Below are 22613 nucleotides of genomic sequence, written 5' to 3' on the forward strand. Positions count from 1 at the left end.
TGATCTCCCATGCTATGATGACAACTATACAACCTAAAAGAATTATTCAATTCACTGAATACTTACTGACTCAGCTGTCTTGGAAAGTATGATAAATGTGTTCAGCATAATCCCCTTTGATACATAACAACTAAATCTTTAGAGTGAGTAAGATAAGGAAGTTCCCTAAGATATTTTAGTAATTTACTATCTTTATGCAAATATTTTGATCTTAATACAAATTCCTGAGTTAAGAGATACATAAATACCCTCTGTACATTTCCAAAAGGTTTATTGTACTGCGTGCAAAAATGGTGTTCAGTCTGAAGGTGATTCTCTTCCTATCCTTGCTTCTCTTGCCTGTGTTGAAAAGCTCATGGGTAACTTTAAATAACAATGGATACGATGGCATTGTCATTGCAATTAATCCCAGTGTAGCAGAAGATGAAAAACTCGTTCAAAACATAAAGGTAAGAGAAAAATTTATTATCCACATATTTTTATTTCAATAAGTATTTTCAACTCATGGTGCCTTGGTAAATACATTCATAGAGTGATAACTTTCCAAAATAGCTTCAACAGTAGTTATCATTTATATAGCATTTTTCTAAACTGTCAGATTAATACCTGCTTGGTTTAAATATGTTTTTATTATATGTTAATACTATTGGTCATTTCCCAATGAATCATTAAAAGGCTGACCTAATATTTTTTTCGACTAGTTAAGCTAACAGAAAGACATTACAGCAAGTAGAAAATTATTCTCAAATTTTATTTTTATAAAGTTGCTTTTATAATGTTCAGCTAGTCTACACTTAAGCCCTAGAATTTTATCCTACACATTTTTTTCAGTTGTTCATACTTGTTCAAACTCTGGAAAAGTAAAAAATAATATCTATCTTATTTTAAATAAGATATGATACATTTTAAATTAACACACCTTCCTTATTTGCATTATTCAGTATAATGAAAAACACTTTATACGTATCAGTTTAATATATACTATCTTCTTTGATCCTCCCAATAGCCCCATGGGAATTCAAAAACAAGAATTATTACCCTTGTATAAATGAAGTGATTTGTACAATCTCACAACAAGTGGCAAAACTGGGACTTGAAGCCAATGAGACCTATATATTTCTATTTTCATTTCGACTTGGTAAATCTTTACCTTTTATGAACACACTCCATCTGAGAAGTTAACTCAAAATCTAGCAAAAAACTTTTTCAGTTGACATCAATTATAATAATCTACCAAACTTTAAACTCTCAGTTTCTTTAAACAATCAGAAACACCTCTGTTTGATTAAATAAACAACTTTAGAATCTTTGTTATTAATATTAACAGGCTCCCAGTCTTAATCACTTTAACATCTCACCCAGCACCCTCATTTCCATCTCCAACCCATCATGCTGAATGTAGGCCTGAATAGGTAAAACATTTTAAAAGATGGTTTTTAAGCACATGAAAATAAAAGTTTACAGACTGCAGAGATGTAGAAAAAAATTCAATCTATTTTCAGTTAGTTTTCCCAAAATGTCTGAGGAAAAAAGTCTTAGATTTGCTTCATCTAGTTATATATATACTTTTATGTTCATTTCACTGTGAAATTATGACCACAAGGTATTTTAAATTTTGTCAGGCAATGGTAACTGAAGCTTCTACTTATCTGTTTTATGCCACCAAACGAAGAGCTTATTTCAGGAATGTAAGCATTTTAATTCCAATGACCTGGAAATCAAAACCTGAGTACTTAATGCCAAAACAAGAATCATATGACCAGGTAGGCTATTTCATCTAACTCCTAAACTGCTTCTTTCCTCGTGCTTTTAAAAACTCAGTATTTGTAATTCTTTATTAATTACTAATCACTAATTTAGTAATTAAATTAGTAATATAACATTTTGTAATGGATATGAATAGAAGTCCTTTTTCTAAAATCTCGTTTCTGTACCTCTTGAAATTTGTTTTAGTTTGTTCTTTCGCTTTTTAGGCAGATGTCATAGTTGCTGATCCTTACCTGAAATACGGAGATGATCCCTATACACTTCAATATGGACAATGTGGAGAAAAAGGACAATATATACATTTTACTCCAAACTTCTTGTTGAATAATAATTTGCCTATCTATGGGCCTCGAGGTAGAGATATCTATGATGTGCTTCTGTTCTTATTTCCACTGGTGAAAAAAAGAACACTATGTTTAATGGTATTTTAAACAATTTTTATTTTTTTTTTTTTTGGTTTTTTTTTTTTATTGCATTTTAGGTTTTGGGGTACATGTGATGAACATGCAAGATTGTTGCATACGTACACACTTGGCAGTGTGGTTTGCTGCCTTCCGTCCCCTCACCTGTATCTGTCATTTCTCCCCATGCTATCTCTTCCCACCTCCCCACCCCCCGCCCCTCCCCCATTTCCCCCCAACGGACCCCAGTGTGTAGTGCTCCCCTCCCTGTGTCCATGTGTTCTCATTGTTCAACACCCACCTATGAGTGAGAATATATGGTGTTTGATTTTCTGCTCTTGTGTCAGTTTGCTGAGAATGATGGTTTCCAGGTTCATCCATGTCCCTACAAAGGACGTGAACTCATCGTTTTTGATGGCTGCGTAATATTCCATGGTGTATATGTACCACATTTTCCCTATCCAGTCTATCATCGTTGGGCATTTGGGTTGGTTCCAGGTCTTTGCTATTGTAAACAGTGCTGCAATGAACATTCGTGTGCACGTGTCCTTGTAGTAGAATGATTTATAATCCTTTGGATATATACCCAGTAATGGGATTGCTGGGTCAAATGGGATTTCTATTTTTAGGTCCTTGAGGAATTGCCACACTGTCTTCCACAATGGTTGAATTAATTTACATTCCCACCAACAGTGTAAAAGTGTTCCTATTTCTCCACATCCTCTCCAGCATCTGTTGTTTCCCGATTTTTTAATGATCGCCATTCTAATTGGTGTGAGATGGTATCTCAATGTGGTTTTGATTTGCATTTCTCTGATGACCAGTGATGATGAGCATTTTTTCATATGTTTGTTGGCCTCCTGTATGTCTTCTTTTGTAAAGTATCTATTCATATCCTTCGCCCATTTTTGAATAGGCTTGTTTGTTTTTTTCTTGTAGATCTGCTTTAGTTCTTTGTAAATTCTGGATATCAGCCCCTTGTCAGATGGGTAGGCTGCAAACATTTTTTCCCATTCTGTTGGTTGCTGATTCACTCTACTGACTGTTTCTTTTGCCGTGCAGAAGCTGTGGTGTTTGATTAGGTCCCATTTGTCTATTTTGGCTTTTGTTGCCATTGCTTTTGGCGTTTTAGTCATGAAGTCCTTGCCTACACCTATGTCCTGAAGGGTTTTGCCTAGATTTTCTTCTAAGGTTTTTATGGTAATAGGTCTGATGTTTAAGGCTTTAATCCATCTGGAGTTAATTTTGGTGTCAGGTGTCAGGAAGGGGTCCTGTTTCTGCTTTCTGCACATGGCTAGCCAGTTTTCCCAACACCATTTATTAAACAGGGAGTCCTTTCCCCATTGCTTGTTTTTGTCAGGTTTGTCAAAGATCAGATGGTTGTGGGTATGTTGTATTTCCTCTGAGACCTCTGTTCTGTTCCATTGGTCTATATCTCTGTTTTGGTACCAGTACCATGCTGTTTTGATTACTGTAGCCTTGTAGTGTAGTTTGAAGTCCGGTAGTGTGATGCCTCCTGCTTTGTTCTTTTTGCTTAGAATTGACTTGGCTATGCGGGCTCTCTTTTGGTTCCATATGAAGTTTAAGGTGTTTTTTTCCAGTTCTGTGAAGAAGGTCCTTGGTAGCTTGATGGGAATAGTGTTGAATCTGTAAATTACTTTGGGCAGTATGGCCATTTTCACGATGTTGATTCTTCCTAACCATGAACATGGAATGTTTCTCCATCTGTTTGTATCCTCTCTTATTTCGTTGAGCAATGGCTTGTAGTTCTCCTTGAAGAGGTCCTTTACGTTCCTTGTTAGTTGTATTCCTAGGTACTTTATTCTCTTTGTAGCAATTGTGAATGGCAGTTCGTTCTTGATTTGGCTCTCTTGAAGTCTATTAGTGGTGTATAGGAATGCTTGTGATTTTTGCACGTTGATTTTGTATCCTGAGACTTTGCTGAAGTTGTTTATCAGTTTCAGGAGATTTTGGGCTGAGATGATGGGGTCTTCCAGATATACAATCATGTCATCTGCAAATAGAGACAATTTGATTTCCTCCTTTCCAATTTGGATACTCTTTATTTCTTTTTCTTGCCTGATTGCTCTGGCTAGAACTTCCAGTACTATATTGAATAGGAGTGGTGAGAGAGGGCCCCCTTGTCTAGTGCCAGATTTCAAAGGGAATGCTTCCAGTTTTTGCCCATTCAGTATGATATTGGCTGTTGGTTTGTCATAAATAGCTTTTATTGTTTTGAGATACGTTCTGTCAATACCTAGTTTATTGAGGGTTTTTAGCATAAAGGGTTGTTGAATTTTGTCAAAAGCCTTCTCTGCATCAATTGAGATAATCATGTGGTTTTTGTCTTTGGTTCTGTTTATGTGGTGAATTACGTTTATGGACTTGCGTATGTTGAACCAGCCTTGCATCCCCGGGATGAATCCTACTTGATCATGGTGGATGAGCTTTTTCATATGCTGTTGCAATCGGTTTGCCAGTATTTTATTGAAGATTTTTGCATCTGTGTTCATCATGGATATTGGCCTGAAATTTTCTTTTCTTGTTGAGTCTCTGCCGGGTTTTTGTATCAGGATGATGTTTGTCTCGTAAAATAATTTGGGAAGAATTCCCTCTTTTTGGATTGTCTGGAATAGTTTCAGAAGGAATGGTATCAGCTCCTCTTTGTATGTCTGGTAGAATTCAGCTGTGAACCCATCTGGACTTGGGTTTTTTTTGGGTGGTAGGCTCTTTATTGCTGCCTCAACTTCAGACCTTGTTATTGGTCTATTCAGGATTTCAGCTTCTTCCAGGTTTAGGCTTGGGAGGATGCAGGTGTCCAGGAATTTATCCATTTCTTCCAGGTTTACTAGTTTATGTGCATAGAGTTGTTTGTAATAATCTCTGATGATGCTTTGGATTTCTGTGGAATCTGTGGTGATATCCCCTTTATCGTTTTTTATTGCATCAATTTGGTTATTCTCTCTTTTCTTTTTTATTAATCTGGCTAGTGGTCTGTCTATTTTGTTGATCTTTTAGTAAAACCAGCTCCTGGATTTATTTATTTTTTTGAAGAGTTTTTTGTGTCTCTATTTCCTTCAGTTCTGCTCTGATCTTAGTTATTTCCTGTCTTCTGCTAGGTTTTGAGTTTTTTTTTTTATCTTGCTCCTCTAGCTCTTTCAATTTTGATGATAGGGTGTCAATTTTAGATCTCTCCTTTCTTCTCATGTGGGCACTCATTGCTATATATTTTCCTCTAGAGACTGCTTTAAATGTGTCCCAGAGATTCTGGTATGTTGTGTCTTCGTTCTCATTGGTTTCAAAGAACATCTTTATTTCTGCCTTCATTTCATTGTCTATCCAGTCAACATTCAAGAGCAAGTTGTTCAGTTTCCATGAAGCTGTGCGGTTCTGAGTTAGTTTCTGCACTCTGAGTTCTAACTCGATTGCACTGTGGTCTGAGAGACCGTTTGTTATGATTTCTGTTCTTTTGCATTTGCTGAGGAGTGATTTATTGCCAATTATGTGGTCAATTTTAGAGTAGGTGTGATGTGGTGCTGAGAAGAATGTATATTCTGTGGATTTGGGGTGGAGAGTTCTGTAAATGTCTATTAGGTTTGCTTGGTCCAGGTCTGTATTCAGGTCCTGGATATCCTTGTTGATTTTCTGTCTGGATGATCTGTCTAATATTGACAATGGGGTGTTAAAGTCTCCCACTATTATTGTGTGGTAGTCTAAGTCTCTTTGTAAGTCATTAAGAACTTGCCTTATGTATCTGGGTGCTCCTGTATTGGGTGCGTATATATTTAGGATCGTTAGCTCTTCTTGTTGCAGTGATCCTTTTACCATTATGTAATGTCCTTCTTTGTCTCTTTTGATCTTTGTTGCTTTAAAGTCTATTTTATCAGAGATGAGAATTGCAACTCCTGCCTTTTTTTGCTCTCCATTTGCTTGGTAGATCTTCCTCCATCCCTTTATTTTGAGCCTTTGTGTATCCTTGCATGTAAGATGGGTTTCCTGGATACAGCACACTGATGGGTTTTGGCTTTTTATCCAGTTTGCCAGTCTGTGTCTTTTGATTGCGGCATTTAGTCCATTGACATTTAGGGATAGTATTGTTATGTGTGAATTTGATGCTGTCATTTTGATGCTACCTGGCTGTTTTGTTGGTTAGTTGATGCAGATTCTTGATTGTGTTGATGCTCTTTTACCATTTGGTGTGTTTTTGGAGTGGCTGGTACGGGTTGTTCCTTTATATGTGTAGAGCCTCTTTCAGGAGTTCTTGTAGAGCAGGTTTGGTGGTGATGAAATCTCTGAGTGCTTGCTTGTTCACAAAGGATTTTATTTTTCCTTCACTTATGAAGCTTAGTTTGGCTGGATAGGAGATTCTGGGTTGAAAGTTCTTTTCTTTAAGGATGTTGAATATTGGCCCCCAATCTCTTCTGGCTTGTAGGGTTTCTGCTGAGAGATCTGCTGTGAGTCTAATGGGCTTCCCTTTGTGGGTAACTCGACATTTCTCTCTGGCTGCCCTTAGCATTTTCTCTTTCATTTCAACCCTGGTGAATCTGACGATTATGTGCCTTGGGGTTGCTCTTCTTGCGGAATATCTTTGTGGTGTTCTCTGTATTTCCTGGATTTGAATATTGGTCTGCCTTGCTAGGTTGGGGAAGTTTTCCTGGATAATATCCTGAAGAGTATTTTCCAGCTTGGATTCATTCTCTTCATCACATTCAGGTACACCTATCAGATGTAGATTAGGTCTTTTCACATAGTCCCACATTTCTTGAAGATTTTGTTCATTCCTTTTTGCGCTTTTTTCTCTGTTCTTGCCTTCTCTTTTTATTTCATTGAGTTGATCTTCGACCTCTGATATCCTTTCTTCTGCTTGGTCAATTCGGCTGTTGAGGCTTGTGCATGCTTCACGAAGTTCTCGTGTTGCGTTTTTCAGCTCCATCAATTCACTTATACTCCTCTCTATGCTGTCCATTCTCGTCAGCAGTTCGTCCAATCTTTTTTCAAGGTTCCTATTTTCTTTGCGTTGGGTTAGAACATGTTCTTTTAGCTCATTGTAGTTTCTTACTACCCACCTTCTGAAGTCTGATTCTGTCATTTCATCACCCTCCTTCTCCATCCGGTCTGGTTCCCTTGCTGGTGAGGAGTTGTGATCCCTTTTAGGAGGAGAGGTGTTCTAGTTTCGGGAGTTTTCATCCTTTTTGCGTTGGTTTCCTCCCATTTTTGTGGGTTTATCCACCTGTTGTCTGCCTCTGTCCCAGGGAGTTGGAGCTTTCTGAGTTTCGGTTGCACTACTGCCTTTTTTGATTTTTCTTTCAGGTCTGACCCGCCCAGCTAGCAGCACGCCTAGCCACTGCCTGCCCACAGGGGCTTTGCTGAGCTGCTGTGGGCTCCGCCCAGCTGCCCTGAGCTCTTCCCTGTAGTCCTTTTTATATGGGCATAGTTAGAACTGTCTCGGCAACGGTGGCCCCGCCTCTGTTATGGCGGATTCTCTCTGTTGTGGCAGGTTGCCTCGGCAACGGCGGCCTGCCTCTGTAGCGGTGGAGAGTCTCAGTAATGGCGGAACCCCTCCCCCACGGAGCTGGACCGTCCCTGTTCAGCTGTGCTTGGTTTGGAGGGCTCAACCCAGAGGGTTTCCAATTACTGTTTTTGTTTTCGTTGTTGTTGGGGTGGAGGGGTGGGACCAACCGAGCCTGATCACCTGGCTCCCTGATTCAGAGTCTTTTCTTTTAAGTTGAACGACCCCGCGTTCGGGTCACCTGCTGAAAAGGCGCCGGGATCTCCCGTGCTGCGACTCACGGAGTCGGCTCGAACTGTGGCGCCGGCTCCTGGCGGATCTTTTGCCTAGGAATCTCCTGGCCTGACTCGCTATTTCAGATGAATGGGCAACTCTGCCGTCTCAGGGCTCTGCTCGCCAGCTAAGAGGGCTCCCAGACCAGTGGCTTTTGTACGGAGAACCGCAGCAACAGGGCGTGGTCACAGCAGCCGCCTGGGCAGAATCAGCCCCACAGGGGCCAAAACAGCCGTACCCGCTGGGACTGCGACCCTGGCGACCCCTCTGCCTGGGTATCTCCTGGTCTGTGGGCAATAAGAGTTCGTCTGGAAATGCTGCGTCCACTCACCCTCTGCACCTTCACTGGGAGCTGAAGTCCTGAGCTGTTCTTAGGCGGCCATCTTCTCAGCATTCCCTTTAAACAATTTTTAAAGAAGCCAGGCACAGTGGCTGACACTTATCCCAGCAACTCAGGAGACTGAGGTAGGAGGATCACTTGCACTCAGGAGTTAGAGACCAGCCTGGACAACAGAGTAGAGCCCCCAGTCTCTAAAAAGCTAAAAGTAAATTTTAAAAACTAGCCAGGCATTGTAGCACATACCTGTAGTCCCAGCTACTTAAGAGGTGAACGCAGGAAGATTGCTTGAGGCTAGGAGCTTGAGGCTGCAGTGAGCTATGATCAAGCCGCTGTACTCCAACCTGGGCAACAGAGCAAGAACAAGATCCCATCGTTTAAGAAAACAAAATTAAGAAGAGAAAAATAGCTATTAAGTAATATCTTTACTTGAAAATATGCTAGTTACATTCTTAATTATATCTCTCTGTGGTGTGTGTGTGTGTGTGTGTATGTGTGTGTTAAAACAAAATGAGTCATTTATTGGCACTTATTTCAACTGTTTTGACCTAATAAGAGGCATCAATTTCTGGAGTACCCTGACTCAATTAGGTTGGGGAGAGGTTAAAGAGAAATATAAGAAAATTGTCTTAAAATATTGTAACTATGAATATACAAATGGCAGTATTTCTCACAGGCAGAGTATTTGTCCACAAGTGGGCACATCTCCGGTGGGGAATATTTGATGAGTACAATGAGGACCGGCCATTCTATATTTCCAGAAGAAACACTATTGAAGCAACAAGGTATCATTATATTGAACAAATCTGTTTTCAAAATTTTTTTTCTTATGACTCACTAATTTTCTATGCTAGGCAAACAAAGGCTGTCTCAGGTAACTACCTGAGAATGTTTATACAGTTCATTGCAATAGCCAACCTGCCCCATCATGTATGTCTCCAATTAATTCTAGAGATTCTACCTTGGCATCAAGATCAATCAGAAACAGAAAACAATTTCAGTATTCACAGGGACCATGCTAAAACATGTTATGGGCAGAGGAGAAAGGAAAAAGCTGTAGGCTAAACCACAAGATATCTGAGAATAGGTGTTCAACCCTACCCACTCTTGTTTCACTTGGTTCATCACTTTTTAAGAGAAATCTGTTTCACTGAAATCAGTTAAGCTGCTAGAGCTTCTTTGTAAATATTATATACTTTTCATTTAATCTTGATCTTAAAGAAAAGGAAGTACTTTTCGTAAGGATAAGGTAGTAAATGGATTTTTTTTTCTAAATATAATTCTAGGTGCCACAGGCACTATTATGAATAGATGAGATGTTTAAAGTTAGTTAAAAATATCAAGCACATGGAGTATTTAAAGAATATTGAAGAACAATGGAAGTTAATGTAATAGGAAATAAGTCTTTGAGATTAAAAAAAAAATGTATTCAAGGAAAGAGGGGTAATGGAAAAAATGTCCCTCCTTGTCTCCACTGTGTTGTTTGTTGGATCTCTGCTGAGCTGCCTGGAGTTTTTCACACAGACTGGGCTTCTCTCAGTGCAGGGCACTCATTTCTCTCAACCTCATCCCACACAACTCCTCCCTTACTCAAATAATACCTGTTCATCCTTTAAGACTCAGATTAAATATTTCTTACTTAACCATCTTTCCTCTCCCTTCATTTAGGGTTAAATTCCCTTAAGAGTGCTCTCACAGCATGTGTGGGCTTCTCTCACACTTCTGTCACTGCGCAGTAATTGTCTATACAATTTTATTTTCCCCATTAGACTTTAAAATTCTTAAGAACTGCACATTTTCTAAATCCTCTGGTCTTTGACCTGGCATAAAGTAAAAGCTAAACAAAGAAGGTATCAAATAACAATTTTTTTATAAATTCATGAAAAATAAATGTTTCCTTATAATCAGTCAAAAATAGATAATTAGTAAAAACAAGTACCTAAAACATTTATTGATCTCTTACTCTGTGTCAGGCACTTTCAGGCAGTGAAGTCTCATCATATGTAAGTTTAATTTTTAGGCTTACTCAAGAACTAACCCTCTGGGAAGACATGACTCACCATGTCCCTAAATCCTTGCAATACAAAGTCATTAAAATGGATTAATGTTATGAAGTTTAATATTAACACAGAATGGGAGGATATCGTGCATAGAAACAGAACCTCTTTAGAATCCTTTCCCTGTATTCTGGCCCTGTTTCCCTGCCAGGAACATGACATATATTTTTACTGCAAAGACCAAATGGTTTGAATGAACAAGCCTTTCCATGCAGGGTATATATATATATTTTTTTTCACCAGTTTAGTGAAGTGGTTCTCAAAACATAAATTACAAAATGCTATAAACACAAAACAGTGAATACCACATATAGAAATTGAAGAGAAATTTAAGCATAATATTGACTTTCCCTTCCCTATTAATAAGCAATTCTGCTGTACCTTTTAACTCATCTAATCTTTACAACATCCCTATAATTAGGATTTACCATCTTTAGCTCAAAGTCACAAGGATAATAGATTTATTGATCAAATGACCAATCAATGTTTAATAAATATGAACTGACATTGTTTCTATTGAAATTGATGACAAATTGAGATAGAATACTGTGCCTGTTATTGTCAAAATGTAATGTTTGGTACATGATCTAAGGCAGCTGTCACTGAAGGAAAGATTTTAGGATACTGGTCTTCATTCATAATTTGCCATGAATTTTCTCATATATATATGTATATATATATATATATATTCACACACACACACACATATATACATACATAGATTTTATACACACACACACACACACATATAAAATCTAATTCTTTCATTGTAGATGTTCCACTCATATTACGGGTGCTAACGTGGTTCGGAACTGCAAGAAGAACAGCTGCATAACACAACAATGCATCCTTGACTCAAAGACAGGACTGTATGAAGCAAATTGTACATTTATCCCAGACAGATCCCAGACTGCCAAGGAATCCATTATGTTTATGCAAAATCTTGATTCTGTAAGTACCTTTTTTTTCCCAATCTCTCAAAGGAATCATTAGGAAAAAAGAAATTAATTAGAGAAGCTGCATTATCTACTGTGAAATTATGTGTATAAAGGCAGGAAATTACTCAGGCAATTAATTAAAGGTGATTTTATCCAGCATGTGTCTGGGTGTCTCTGGAAATTATCCTATCTTTTCTTATTAACCTATTTCTTTTGTTCAAATGTAGCACTGTATCCCTCTCATTGGAGTCACACAAATTCTTAGAACACACTCTTCCCTCACTGACTTCCGTAGACTTCTGTGCAGAGTTACAACCTTACTTTTGATTCCTTTTCTAAGTATTAGCCATACTACTTTTATAAATTAATTTATAATGCAGCTTTGAAAAGGATTGACATTTTAGATTTTCTATTACCTTTGTGCTAATGTGTACCAAGCTATTGCAAACTGATACTGTGAAAACACATAAGGCTCTTTCTCCACTAAACAGACTTAAAAAAAAAATCATAATTACCAATGTGTCTAATCAATTAAATAATAACACACCACAAAAAAGTTGAAAACTAATGTCTGACCTGAAATATCTGGTTTAAATATAAAAAGCTTAGTGCATAAGAATAGGTATCTTGGAGTCACAGAGACCTCACATTGAAATCCAGCCTGTCATTTTAAAGCTGTGTCCACTGTGGGAAAACTGCCAAATCTGAGATTTAGTTCTCTTATCTTTTATATGGGAATCATAATTCCTACTTCACATAGTCATTCATGTTGGGTTTACAAGAGCTAACATAAAGTATTATCATAGCATTTAGCACAAGTTGAAAATAAACTTTAAATTTTAAATTTTTAAAATGTACTAAATATTTGAAAAGTAACCAGTTGTTTCTTCCCCTGAATAAGCCTAATATTAATTAAGACAAACATATTGTACTTACCTAATAAACATTTCTAAATGTATAAAAATATTTTAAAATGTGGAATATATGAAAGTTATCAAAAACAACAAATCAAAACAAAGTACACTACCTCTAAATAGTGAGACCAATTTATTTCAAAGAAGCAAATTTTCACAAACCATATTTTCAAATATGCCATATACTTTTACAAACCTCTGCTACAGAAGTATTTGTTGGTAGTGATTGGTATTTTCATATACCAATATCAAAATACTTCTATAGGCAGAGGTTTGTAAAGGCCTATTATCTCTGATAAAATTTAAAATTCCTTTGGACCCTTGGGCATTCATAATAAAAGACTTGACTACAGTTGACACATGAGTCAGGAACATTGCCCTTTAATCTGTGGATCTGGAGCAACAAAGGCCAGCCAAAGAGTTATGCATACAAATAGATATCAAATCATGTAACACAAGAGGATAATGGGAATACTGTATGTACTGCCTGATCCACACCATAAATTCCAAAAGCATTTGACTATCAGGAGATAACTCACGCTGCCAAGTGGGACATAAATAATAATGAAGAAGATTATGGAGCTGAAATATGGAGGGCAACTAATTATATAAGACATGGCCCAGAGATAAAATGGTTACATTTCCAGAATAACACTAACTTTCTAATTATCACAACATAAATATATTGCATAGTATCTGTACTGAGGGCATAAATTCAGAGCTAGGAAAGATATGATCTGATACGTTAAATAGTCAACTCCATGATTTTGTTTCCTTATTATTTATTATTCTTACTTTATGCTTAGTATTTAGTACATTAAAAGCTGGAAGCACAGATATAATTAAAGATGTTCTTGAGGAACTCAGTTTAGTGAGAAATTGATATGATAAAATAAATATATAATATTAAGTGGGAAGACATACAGAGATATGAACGAAGATGTTATGAAACAATAACCATTGTCCAGTGGAGGTCAGAATACAATTTCGAAACACTAAGTTTTGAGCTAGGATTTGAGAAAAGTGAGTATGTATTTGCCAAAGCAAGAAGGGGAAGAGTATTCTATATGAATAAACAGATTTGCAAAAGCAAAGAGTGCAATAAGGCAGGGATGCTGTGCATGATGTGCATGATAGTGGAAGTTCAGCATTGCCTAAATTGTTTGCATCATGGTCATTCAAGATTTTAACATTTATTAGAATAATTTTCTGGCAGATAACAGTAAAAGAACTTGAGAAAGTGATACTTTTTTCTGATTTGCACAAAATTACCATTTGGGTTAGGAAAGACTCTAATGAAAATTTCTAGCATATTCTAAGGATATAAAGAAATCCAGTATGGTAGAAGCAAAAAATACATGGTAAGAGGCAGGAAATGAAGGTGAAACAAAAAATGGGGACATACAGAGATAAGGTGTTTGAGTTTTATCCTCGCAGTTTTAGACTGGTGATGTTATTAGTTTAATTATTTCAGGAAGGTCATTCTACTAATTGTGAAGGATGAGATAGAGTGAGATGATAGTGGAGGCAAGGGAGACCTGTTGGAGGCCATGGCAATAGGTAGGTAAGAAGCCCAAATAAAGGCACAGTGGTAGGGGAAAGAGGAACCAGATTTGATATGCAATTCATATCAGCAAGACTTGGTTATGAATAACTGCTTTGATTGCAAACTACATTTTTCTTCCATCCAATATAACCCCATTTGGGAAATATATCAGCCATATTAGAAACAAAACAAACACAAAGCTTAGATAAGCTGCTCAGGGTAGCTCACACCTGTAATCCCAGAACTTTGGGAGGCTGAGGTGGGCAGACCACAAGGTCAAGAGATAGAGACCATCCGCACCAACATGGTGATATCCCATCTCTACTAAAAAAACCAAAGTTAACTGGGTGTGGTTTGCATGCCTGTAGTTCCAGCTACTTGAGAGGCTGAGACAAGAGAATTGCTTAAACCAGGGAGTCGGAGGTTGCAGTGAGCCAAGATCATGCCACTGCACTCAAGCCTGGTGAAAGAGTGAGAATCTGTCAAACACACACACACACACACACACACACACACACACACACACACACACACAACTTAGATAAAGGATATCCAAATGTAATAATTTAGTTCTTCGAATTCTGAGCTTGCATCTGGAGATTGTACATTGGAAGGGCATTAAAATAATGAAATGACACTACTAAAAATATTTCTTGTCAGCTGAGGCTCATCTTGCAGTAGCAAGATGAATTCCTTCTTGGAGACCACCTAGTTTGTGAGACCATTTTTCCAAGTTACTATGTTTTAAAACTTTAAAAATATTTACAGATCCTATAGTAATGAAATATTCATTGGCAGAATTACTGGATACAATTTACCACTTGCCTCTAAAAGAGAAATAATCACATTTCCTCATTTTCTCCCTATACTTTCATTACTTTTTCAGGGGTATTATTTTATTTATGTCGAAATTTGCCAGAGCCAATAGCACTCCACATTGTAGAATAGCTGTCTTCAAGTTTTTTGATCATCTATGAAGATATGGGACATACCTAGACAATTAAAGAAGGCCATTTTCTCTATATCATTTTTAGGGGGTAGCTAGAAATTATCACAAGTCCTGTCCCTTTTTCCTCACATTTAATTCAAGGTTTGAGCTCCCCCAAATTTGGAAGGGAAAGTAAAAAGTTACCTTAAGCAGTCATGCCAGCTGCCACAATCTCCCATTGATATATCTGTCTATAACCAAACTTTTTACCAGTACATATTGATAGCTTTACCTTGCTTCTGTTCCATTCAACTATGCAAAATGGATGTCAAAACATTAGATTATAAAGTAGTTTTTAACTATCAGGAGATAAAATCTGTGGAGAATATATATGACAGATAACTACATATTTGATGCCTCACAAGTTATTGTAATCTTGTCTTCTAATTGATTTTTTTTTCAGGTGACTGAATTTTGTACTGAAGAAACACACAATACAGAAGCTCCAAACCTACAGAACAGAATGTGCAATCACAAAAGCACATGGGATATAATCATGCGCTCTGAAGATTTTCAGCGTTTATCTTCCATGACAGAAATAAAGTCACCACCTCATCCTACATTTTCATTGCTCAAGTCCAAACAGCGTGTAGTCTGTTTGGTACTTGATAAATCTGGAAGCATGGCTGCAGTAAGATAGTTTTTTGTTAACTGTCTTAAATTACTTAAATATTTAAGCTACTAGAAATATCAGTATTAAGCTGATGGAAATATAATCTTAGGTTTAGTTCTAGTAACAAACATACATATGTATTTATAGTTCATAAATTTTAGTACATAATTTTATATAGATAAGTACTAAAAGATGATATGCCAACATAAAAATGTTGTAGGCCGGGCACAGTAGCTCAGGTCTGTAAGTGCTTTGGGTGGCCGAGGTGGGTGGATCACCTGAGGTCAGGAATTCAAGACCAGCCTGGCCAACATGCTGAAACCTAGTCTCTACTAAAAATACAAAAATTAGCTGGGTGTGATGACGCACATCTGTAATCCCAGCTATTTGGGAGGCTGAGGCAGGAGAATCGCTTGAACCTGGTTGCAACCTCACTGGAGGTTGAAGTGAGCCGAGATTGTGCCACTGCACTCCAGCCTGGGTGACAGTGCGAGACTCTATCTCAAAAAAAAAAAAAAAGTGTTATTATATTAAGGTTATTTGATTATGAATAATTTATATTCCTTAACTTTTAATTCTAATTGAAAAATTACAGCGGAACAATGAAAATCATCCATAATTCTGTCACTGGAAATATGACACTTCAGTGTTTTCTTTACTAATGTATTTGTTTTTCCTCCTCAAAAATATATTTTATATAATGTTTCATAATCTGATTTTTTTACTTAATATACTTTCAATACTTCCCATGAAAAAAATGATTCCATGACATAATTTTAGTGGTTACATAACATGCCCATACTATAATTTAATCAAGCAATCGCCTGTTGTTGGACAGTTGGGAGATTTTCCGTTGTTATTATTAAACTGAATATCTTTGTATGTATTTTTAAGATTATTTCTTTAGAATAAAACCCTCAATATAAAACCATTAAATAAAAATGTATAGATTGTTAAGGCTTTTCCAAGTAAAACGAATTTTTTTAAACTTTCTTTAAAATTTATAAATTGAAGAAGTTAAATTTTAAAATACAACCAATCAATTATTATCATGATCTATGGCCCATAAATGATTTGTTCATTAATTCATCAAGATTTGGAGAGTTTTGTGAGTTATTCATACTTCTTTTTCTTATAGGAAGACCGTCTCTTTTGAATGAATCAAGCAGCAGAACTGTACTTGATTCAAATTATTGAAAAAGGGTCCTTCATTGGGATGGTCACATTTGACAGTAATGCTCAAATCCAAAATAATCTCATAAGAATAATTGATGATAACATTTACCAAAAGATCACTGCAAACCTGCCTCAGGAAGCTGGTGGTGGCACTTCAATTTGCAATGGACTCAAAGCAGGATTTCAGGTAAAACAAATACATTTTTAAAATATCATTTTCCAATTATTATCGCTTTTAATTTTCTCAAATTACTTTTGAACAAAGGACATGAGTTCATGGGCCCATCATTTAATAATATTGTGACCTGATGAAAGTAAATCATTTATGGGAAGAAAAAAAATAGCTTCTCCTACTGTTTACAGCTAGACCCTCTATCAGTGTGGCTAATCCAATGACATACTCCTGAGGTGCTAAGTTGCACTAGTGAGTGGTTAAGCAAAGGGGGAAATTTTTCAGTCTGCACACAATTATGATTTTATTGAGGAGCTCCCCATTTCTCTAACACTCCCACAGTTTGAGTGTCAAGGAGAAGAAAGTAATGCCACTAAAGGGATTACGGAAGAGATAAATTAGTAATATTTCCATATGATGGGTAAAGAAAGCCCCAGTTTATCAAGTTAAATTGACATTTAAAAATCACAAAGAGGCCGGGCGTGGTGGCTCATGCCTGTAATCCCAGCACTTTGGGAGGCCAAGGAAGGTAGATCACCTGAGGTCAGGAGTCTGAGACCAGCCTGACCAACATGATGAAACCCCGTCTGTACTAGAAAACAAAAATTAGCTGGGCATGGTAGTGCAGGCCTATAATCCCAGCTACTCTGGAGGCTGAGGCAGGAGAATTGCTTGAACCCAGGAGGTGGAGGTTGCAGTGAGTGAAGATCGGGCCATTGCACTCCAGCTTGAGCGACAGAGTGAGACTCCATCTCAGAAAAATAAAAAATACATTAAAAAAAAATTTTTCCATCTGTTTGTATCCTCTCTTATTTCAGCCAAAATAGACAAATGGGACCTAATCAAACTCCACAGCTTCTGCACGGCAAAAGAAACAGTCAGTAGAGTGAATTGGCAACCAACAGAATGGGAAAAAATGTTTGCAGCCTACCCATCTGACAAGGGGCTGATATCCAGAATTTACAAAGAACTAAAACAGATCTACAAGAAAAAAACAAACAAGCCCATTCAAAAATGGGCAAAGGACATGAACATATACTTTACAAAAGAAGACATACAGGAGGCCAACAAACATATGAAAAAATGCTCATCATCACTGGTCATCAGAGAAATGCAAATCAAAACCACATTGAGATACCATCTCACACCAGTTAGAATGGCGATCATTAAAAAATCGGGAAACAACAGATGCTGGAGAGGATGTGGAGAAATAGGAACACTTCTACACTGTTGGTGGGAATGTAAATTAGTTCAACCATTGTGGAAGACAGTGTGGCGATTCCTCAAGGACCTAAAAATAGAAATCCCATTTGACCCAGCAATCCCATTACTGGGTATATATCCAAAGGATTATAAATCATTCTACTACAAGGACACGTGCACACGAATGTTCATTGCAGCACTGTTTACAATAGCAAAGACCTGGAACCAACCCAAATGCACAACGATGATAGACTGGATAGGGAAAATGCGGTACATATACACCATGGAATATTACGCAGCCATCAAAAACGATGAGTTCACGTCCTTTGTAGGGACATGGATGAACCTGGAAACCATCATTCTCAGCAAACTGACACAAGAGCAGAAAATCAAACACCGTATATTCTCACTCATAGGCGGGTGCTGAACAATGAGAACACAAGGACACAGGGAGGGGAGCACTACACACCTGGGTCTGTTGGGGGGAAATGGGGGATGGGCAGGGGGTGGGGAGGTGGGAAGAGATAGCATGGGGAGAAATGACAGATACAGGTGAGGGGACGGAAGGCAGCAAACCACACTGCCATGTGTGTACCTATGCAACAATCTTGCATGTTCATCACATGTACCCCGAAACCTAAAATGCAATAAAATAAAATAAAATAAAATAAAATTTAAAAAAAAAAACAACAAAAAAAAAAACATAGCCAGAAGACTTCGGTCAGGAGCTTCCGCATTCCATAGAACATTTGAGAACTGCAAAAAAAAAAAAAAAAAAAAAAAAAGGTATTTAAATTTAAATTGGACTAAGAGATAAAAAAAAAAAAAAGGTATTTAAATTTAAATTGGACTAAGAGATAAAGTAAAGTGATATTTCAGTAGGTGCAAAAAAAAAAAAAAAAAAAAATTTTAATGGCCGGGCGCGGTGGCTCAAGCCTGTAATCCCAGCACTTTGGGAGGCCCAGGTGGGTGGATCATGAGGTCAAAAGATCGAGACCATCCTGGTCAACAAGGTGAAACCCCATCTCTACTAAAAATACAAAAAAACATTAGCTGGGCATGGTGGTGCGTGCCTGTAATCCCAGCTACTCAGGAGGCTGAGGCAGGAGAATTGCCTGAACCCAGGAGGCGGAGGTTGCGGTGAGCCGAGATCGCGCCATTGCACTCCAGCCTGGGTAACAAGAGTGAAACTCCGTCTCAAAAAAAAAAAAAAAAATTAAAATGTAGTAATCACAAAAATAAGATACAGCAGGTCACACCTGAATCCCAGCACTCTGGGAGTCTGAGGCAGGTTGATCGCTTGAGCTCCAGAGTAGGAGACCAGCCCAGCCAACATTGGGAAACCTTGTCTCTACAAAAAATACACAAATCAGCCAGGGATCCTGGCCGGAGCCTGTAGCCCCAGCTACTTGCAGGGCTGAGGTGGAAAGACTGCCTGAGTTCCAGAGGCGGAGACTACAAGGAGATGTGATCATGTCACTGCACTCCAGCCTGGGCTACAGAGCAAGACCCTGACTAAAAAAAAAAAAGAAAAGAAAAAATATATAGAGTTAGCCGTTAAGCACTATAGTACCAAACCTAACAATCATAGATTGAAGTTTAATATAATTATAATTAAAATTGTGAACTCAAAAAATTGGGAGCACTCTTTGAGCACTATACCCAATTGCCTCCAGTATTCATTTGAATTCCTTCTAACCTAACTTTAAGTCTATTTATTGTCATGTTTTAAGTCACAAAAACAGAAAACTACTTCCTTCACTGACCTCTTCTTGCCTCAAAAAATGGAAATTGCTAGTCTTATCCAGGCCACTGATTAATACTACATCTCAACTTTCCTCATAGTGTCTATTTCCGATGAAATGTTTTAGTTTAAGAAGGCAGGCCCTGGATGACAACAAACTTGGGATCTTGGCTCTAATATACATTAGCTAAATTAAATGACCTTGAGAAACTAACTCAACTCAACATCTGCTTCCTCAACAGAGATAATGTGGATTATAATAGTACCTATCTCATTTAATTGCAGGAATTATGTAAGATAAATAAATGCTTAAGAAAGGTTTACTATTATAATGATTATAATTCGTATTATATATGTCTATTCACTTCTAATGACAAGCACTGTACATTGGGAATAAGTTAAAATGTTTACACATATTGGTTCATATATTTTACATATATGTTGTTTTTTAAATGAAGTTTCACTTTTGTTGCCCAGGCTAGAGTGCAGTAGCATGATCTTAGCTCACTGCAACCTCCACCTCCCAGGTTCAAGCAGTCTTCTGCCTCAGCCTCCCAAAGTGCAGGGATTACAGGTGTGAGCCACTGTGCCCAACCTTTATATATATCTTATGATACCTTGATCACAAAGTCTATTGCTGAATAATGGTGTCAAATCACATTCAGAGCTATAAACCACCCTTAATTACTTACATAATAAAACCAATTAATACATAACCATTTTACTTACAAAATTCTAACAATAACTAGCATTTATTGACCATATTATATGTTATTGCCTGTGCTAAATAAGACATGCATGGTCTTATTTTATCCTTACCATTACTCTGTGAGTTGGATAATATTACTATGCCAATTTTGCAGATAAGGAAACTGAAGTGCAGAGTAATTAAATCTTTCTCAGCATTATGTAGTCAATAATTGGCAGATACGAGATTCAAAACCTGGTCTTTCTGATCCCAGAGTCCATAAACTTAATCATTACACTAATCTATCTATAACACTCTATTATAAATGTATATAATACATACATGTATATACTATATAATATACATGTGTAGACTTTCATATAAAGTCTTCAGAAAAACTAAACACTACCTATTCTATTTAACAAATGGCAGAGCTGGATTTTACTCTCAAGGTATCTAATGCCAAATCTCTTGGTAGAGTGGAGGAAAGACAAAAAACAAACATTTGCATTAATTAACAAAATTAGGAACTTTCTTCTTTGTGGCAGGTCAAAGTTTTTTTCCAGGAAACTCTGAGATTCTTCAGAAGTGATCAAATAAAATGCATTTTTAAAGAACATATTACACAATTTAAACTTGCACACCCACCTTTGGTCATGACTTTCCAGATGCTATCTAGTCTGCAGTCTTTTAGAACTGTCTGGGTCACCTGCCTCCACCCCAAGTATCACTTAGATAATACTGACAACAATAATAGCTAATACTCAGTGAATACTTACTATGTGTCAGGCATTGCTCTACATGCTTATTTTTCCTCTCTTTGATAGCAAGAGTATATTTGGAAGGATTAGAAGAAGTATTAACATTCTAGCTTTGGAAACTTACATGACCACTGTAAATTACACTCATTTCCATATGCCAACTCAGCCTGAAATGATCTCACAGTTTCCTTTTGCTTGCTCTGATGCAAAGACTAGAAGAACAGGTTTATTCTTATTTAAAATATATTAAGATATGGGCCAGGCGTGGTGGCTCACGCCTGTACTTCCAGCACTTTGGGAGGCCAAGGTGGGTGGATCGCCTGAGATCAGGAATTTGAGACCAGCCTGACCAACGTGGTGAAATCCCATCTCTACAAAAACATAAAAATTAGCCAGGCATGGTGTTGGGTGCCTGTAATCCCAGCTACTTGGGAGGCTGAGGTAGGAGAATTACTTGAACCCAGGAGGTGGAAGTTGGAGTGAGCCGAGACCACACCATTGCACTCCAGCCTGGGCAACAAGAGCAAAACTCAATCTCAAAAATACATACACATATATATATATATATATATATATATATATATATATACACATATATAATATACTATCTATATTACATTATACATAAAGATAGTATATTTTATATATAAATATATAATATACTATCTATATTACATTATGCATAAAGATATGACATTCTATAATTAATAACCTGGCTTTTTCATTATCAGGCAATTTCCCAAAATAAGCAGAGTACTTTGGGTTCTGAAATCATATTACTAACAGATGGGGAAGATAATCAAATAAGTTCATGCTTCGAAGACGTAAAACAAAGTGGTGCAATCATCCACACCATTGCTCTGGGACCATCTGCTGAGAAAGAACTGGAGACCCTGTCAAATATGACAAGTAAACCTGTGGAATATAGTTTGAATAAAAAAATAAATGTCTAGTCTCTCTTATTCGAGGGGCTCTTTCTCTATAAATCTGCTCAAAAATTTTCTATCCTAAAAAGTAATCTTTGTCCATTCTTCATCCTTCAGATTAAGTTCTTTTCCATTTCTTTCACTTCATATGCCACTTTTTTCCTAATATTACTTAATATTTGCTGTCTTTATTCCCCACCTACTTTCTGCCAATGCTACCAAACAGAAACTCTTTTCTCTATGGTTACTCAACTGGAAGTCAAAAATTATTGCTCAATTCCAGAATACTACTCAATTTCACAGTAGAGATTTAGACAATCCTCTTTTATAGATGAGAAAATGGAAACCTAGACAGTGCAAATGATTTGCCAAAGGCCATAGAGTCCCGAGTATCAATTCAAAGCTCTTTCCAGCATACTATCCTATTCCTGCTTTACCAAATCTTGCTAAATCTTAGTTTGGAACATTTCTGTATTTCACCTTTCTATACAATCCTTCTACCACTGCCATTATAAACCAGCCCTCACAACTCCCTGACTGGGAGACTTCAATAAACTTTCACCTTATCTTTCTGCCATTTATCAGTTCATTAAATATGTA

General features: G+C 37.2%; 1 protein-coding gene and 1 long non-coding RNA gene across 2 annotated transcripts in view; both read left to right on the forward strand.

The window, feature by feature from the left end:
• The first annotated feature begins 267 nt into the window (after positions 1-267).
• The window catches only part of LOC101033254 (calcium-activated chloride channel regulator 1-like), a 183442-nt gene continuing 161096 nt past the window's right edge, over positions 268-22613 (forward strand). The window contains exons 1-4 of the mRNA XM_074381117.1: positions 268-449; positions 1623-1763; positions 1974-2121; positions 8964-9072. Coding sequence (XP_074237218.1) covers positions 291-449; positions 1623-1763; positions 1974-2121; positions 8964-9072 — 557 coding nt within the window. The 5' untranslated portion in view covers positions 268-290. The remainder of the gene's footprint in view (positions 450-1622; positions 1764-1973; positions 2122-8963; positions 9073-22613) is intronic.
• On the forward strand, positions 16279-18704 carry LOC141580291 (uncharacterized). Its single transcript, XR_012512474.1, has 2 exons — positions 16279-16706; positions 17510-18704. It is a non-coding gene; the product is annotated as an uncharacterized LOC141580291 (long non-coding RNA).

The sequence above is a fragment of the Saimiri boliviensis genome, chromosome 11, assembly GCF_048565385.1.
Source record: "Saimiri boliviensis isolate mSaiBol1 chromosome 11, mSaiBol1.pri, whole genome shotgun sequence".
Classification (NCBI taxonomy): Eukaryota; Metazoa; Chordata; class Mammalia; order Primates; family Cebidae; genus Saimiri; species Saimiri boliviensis.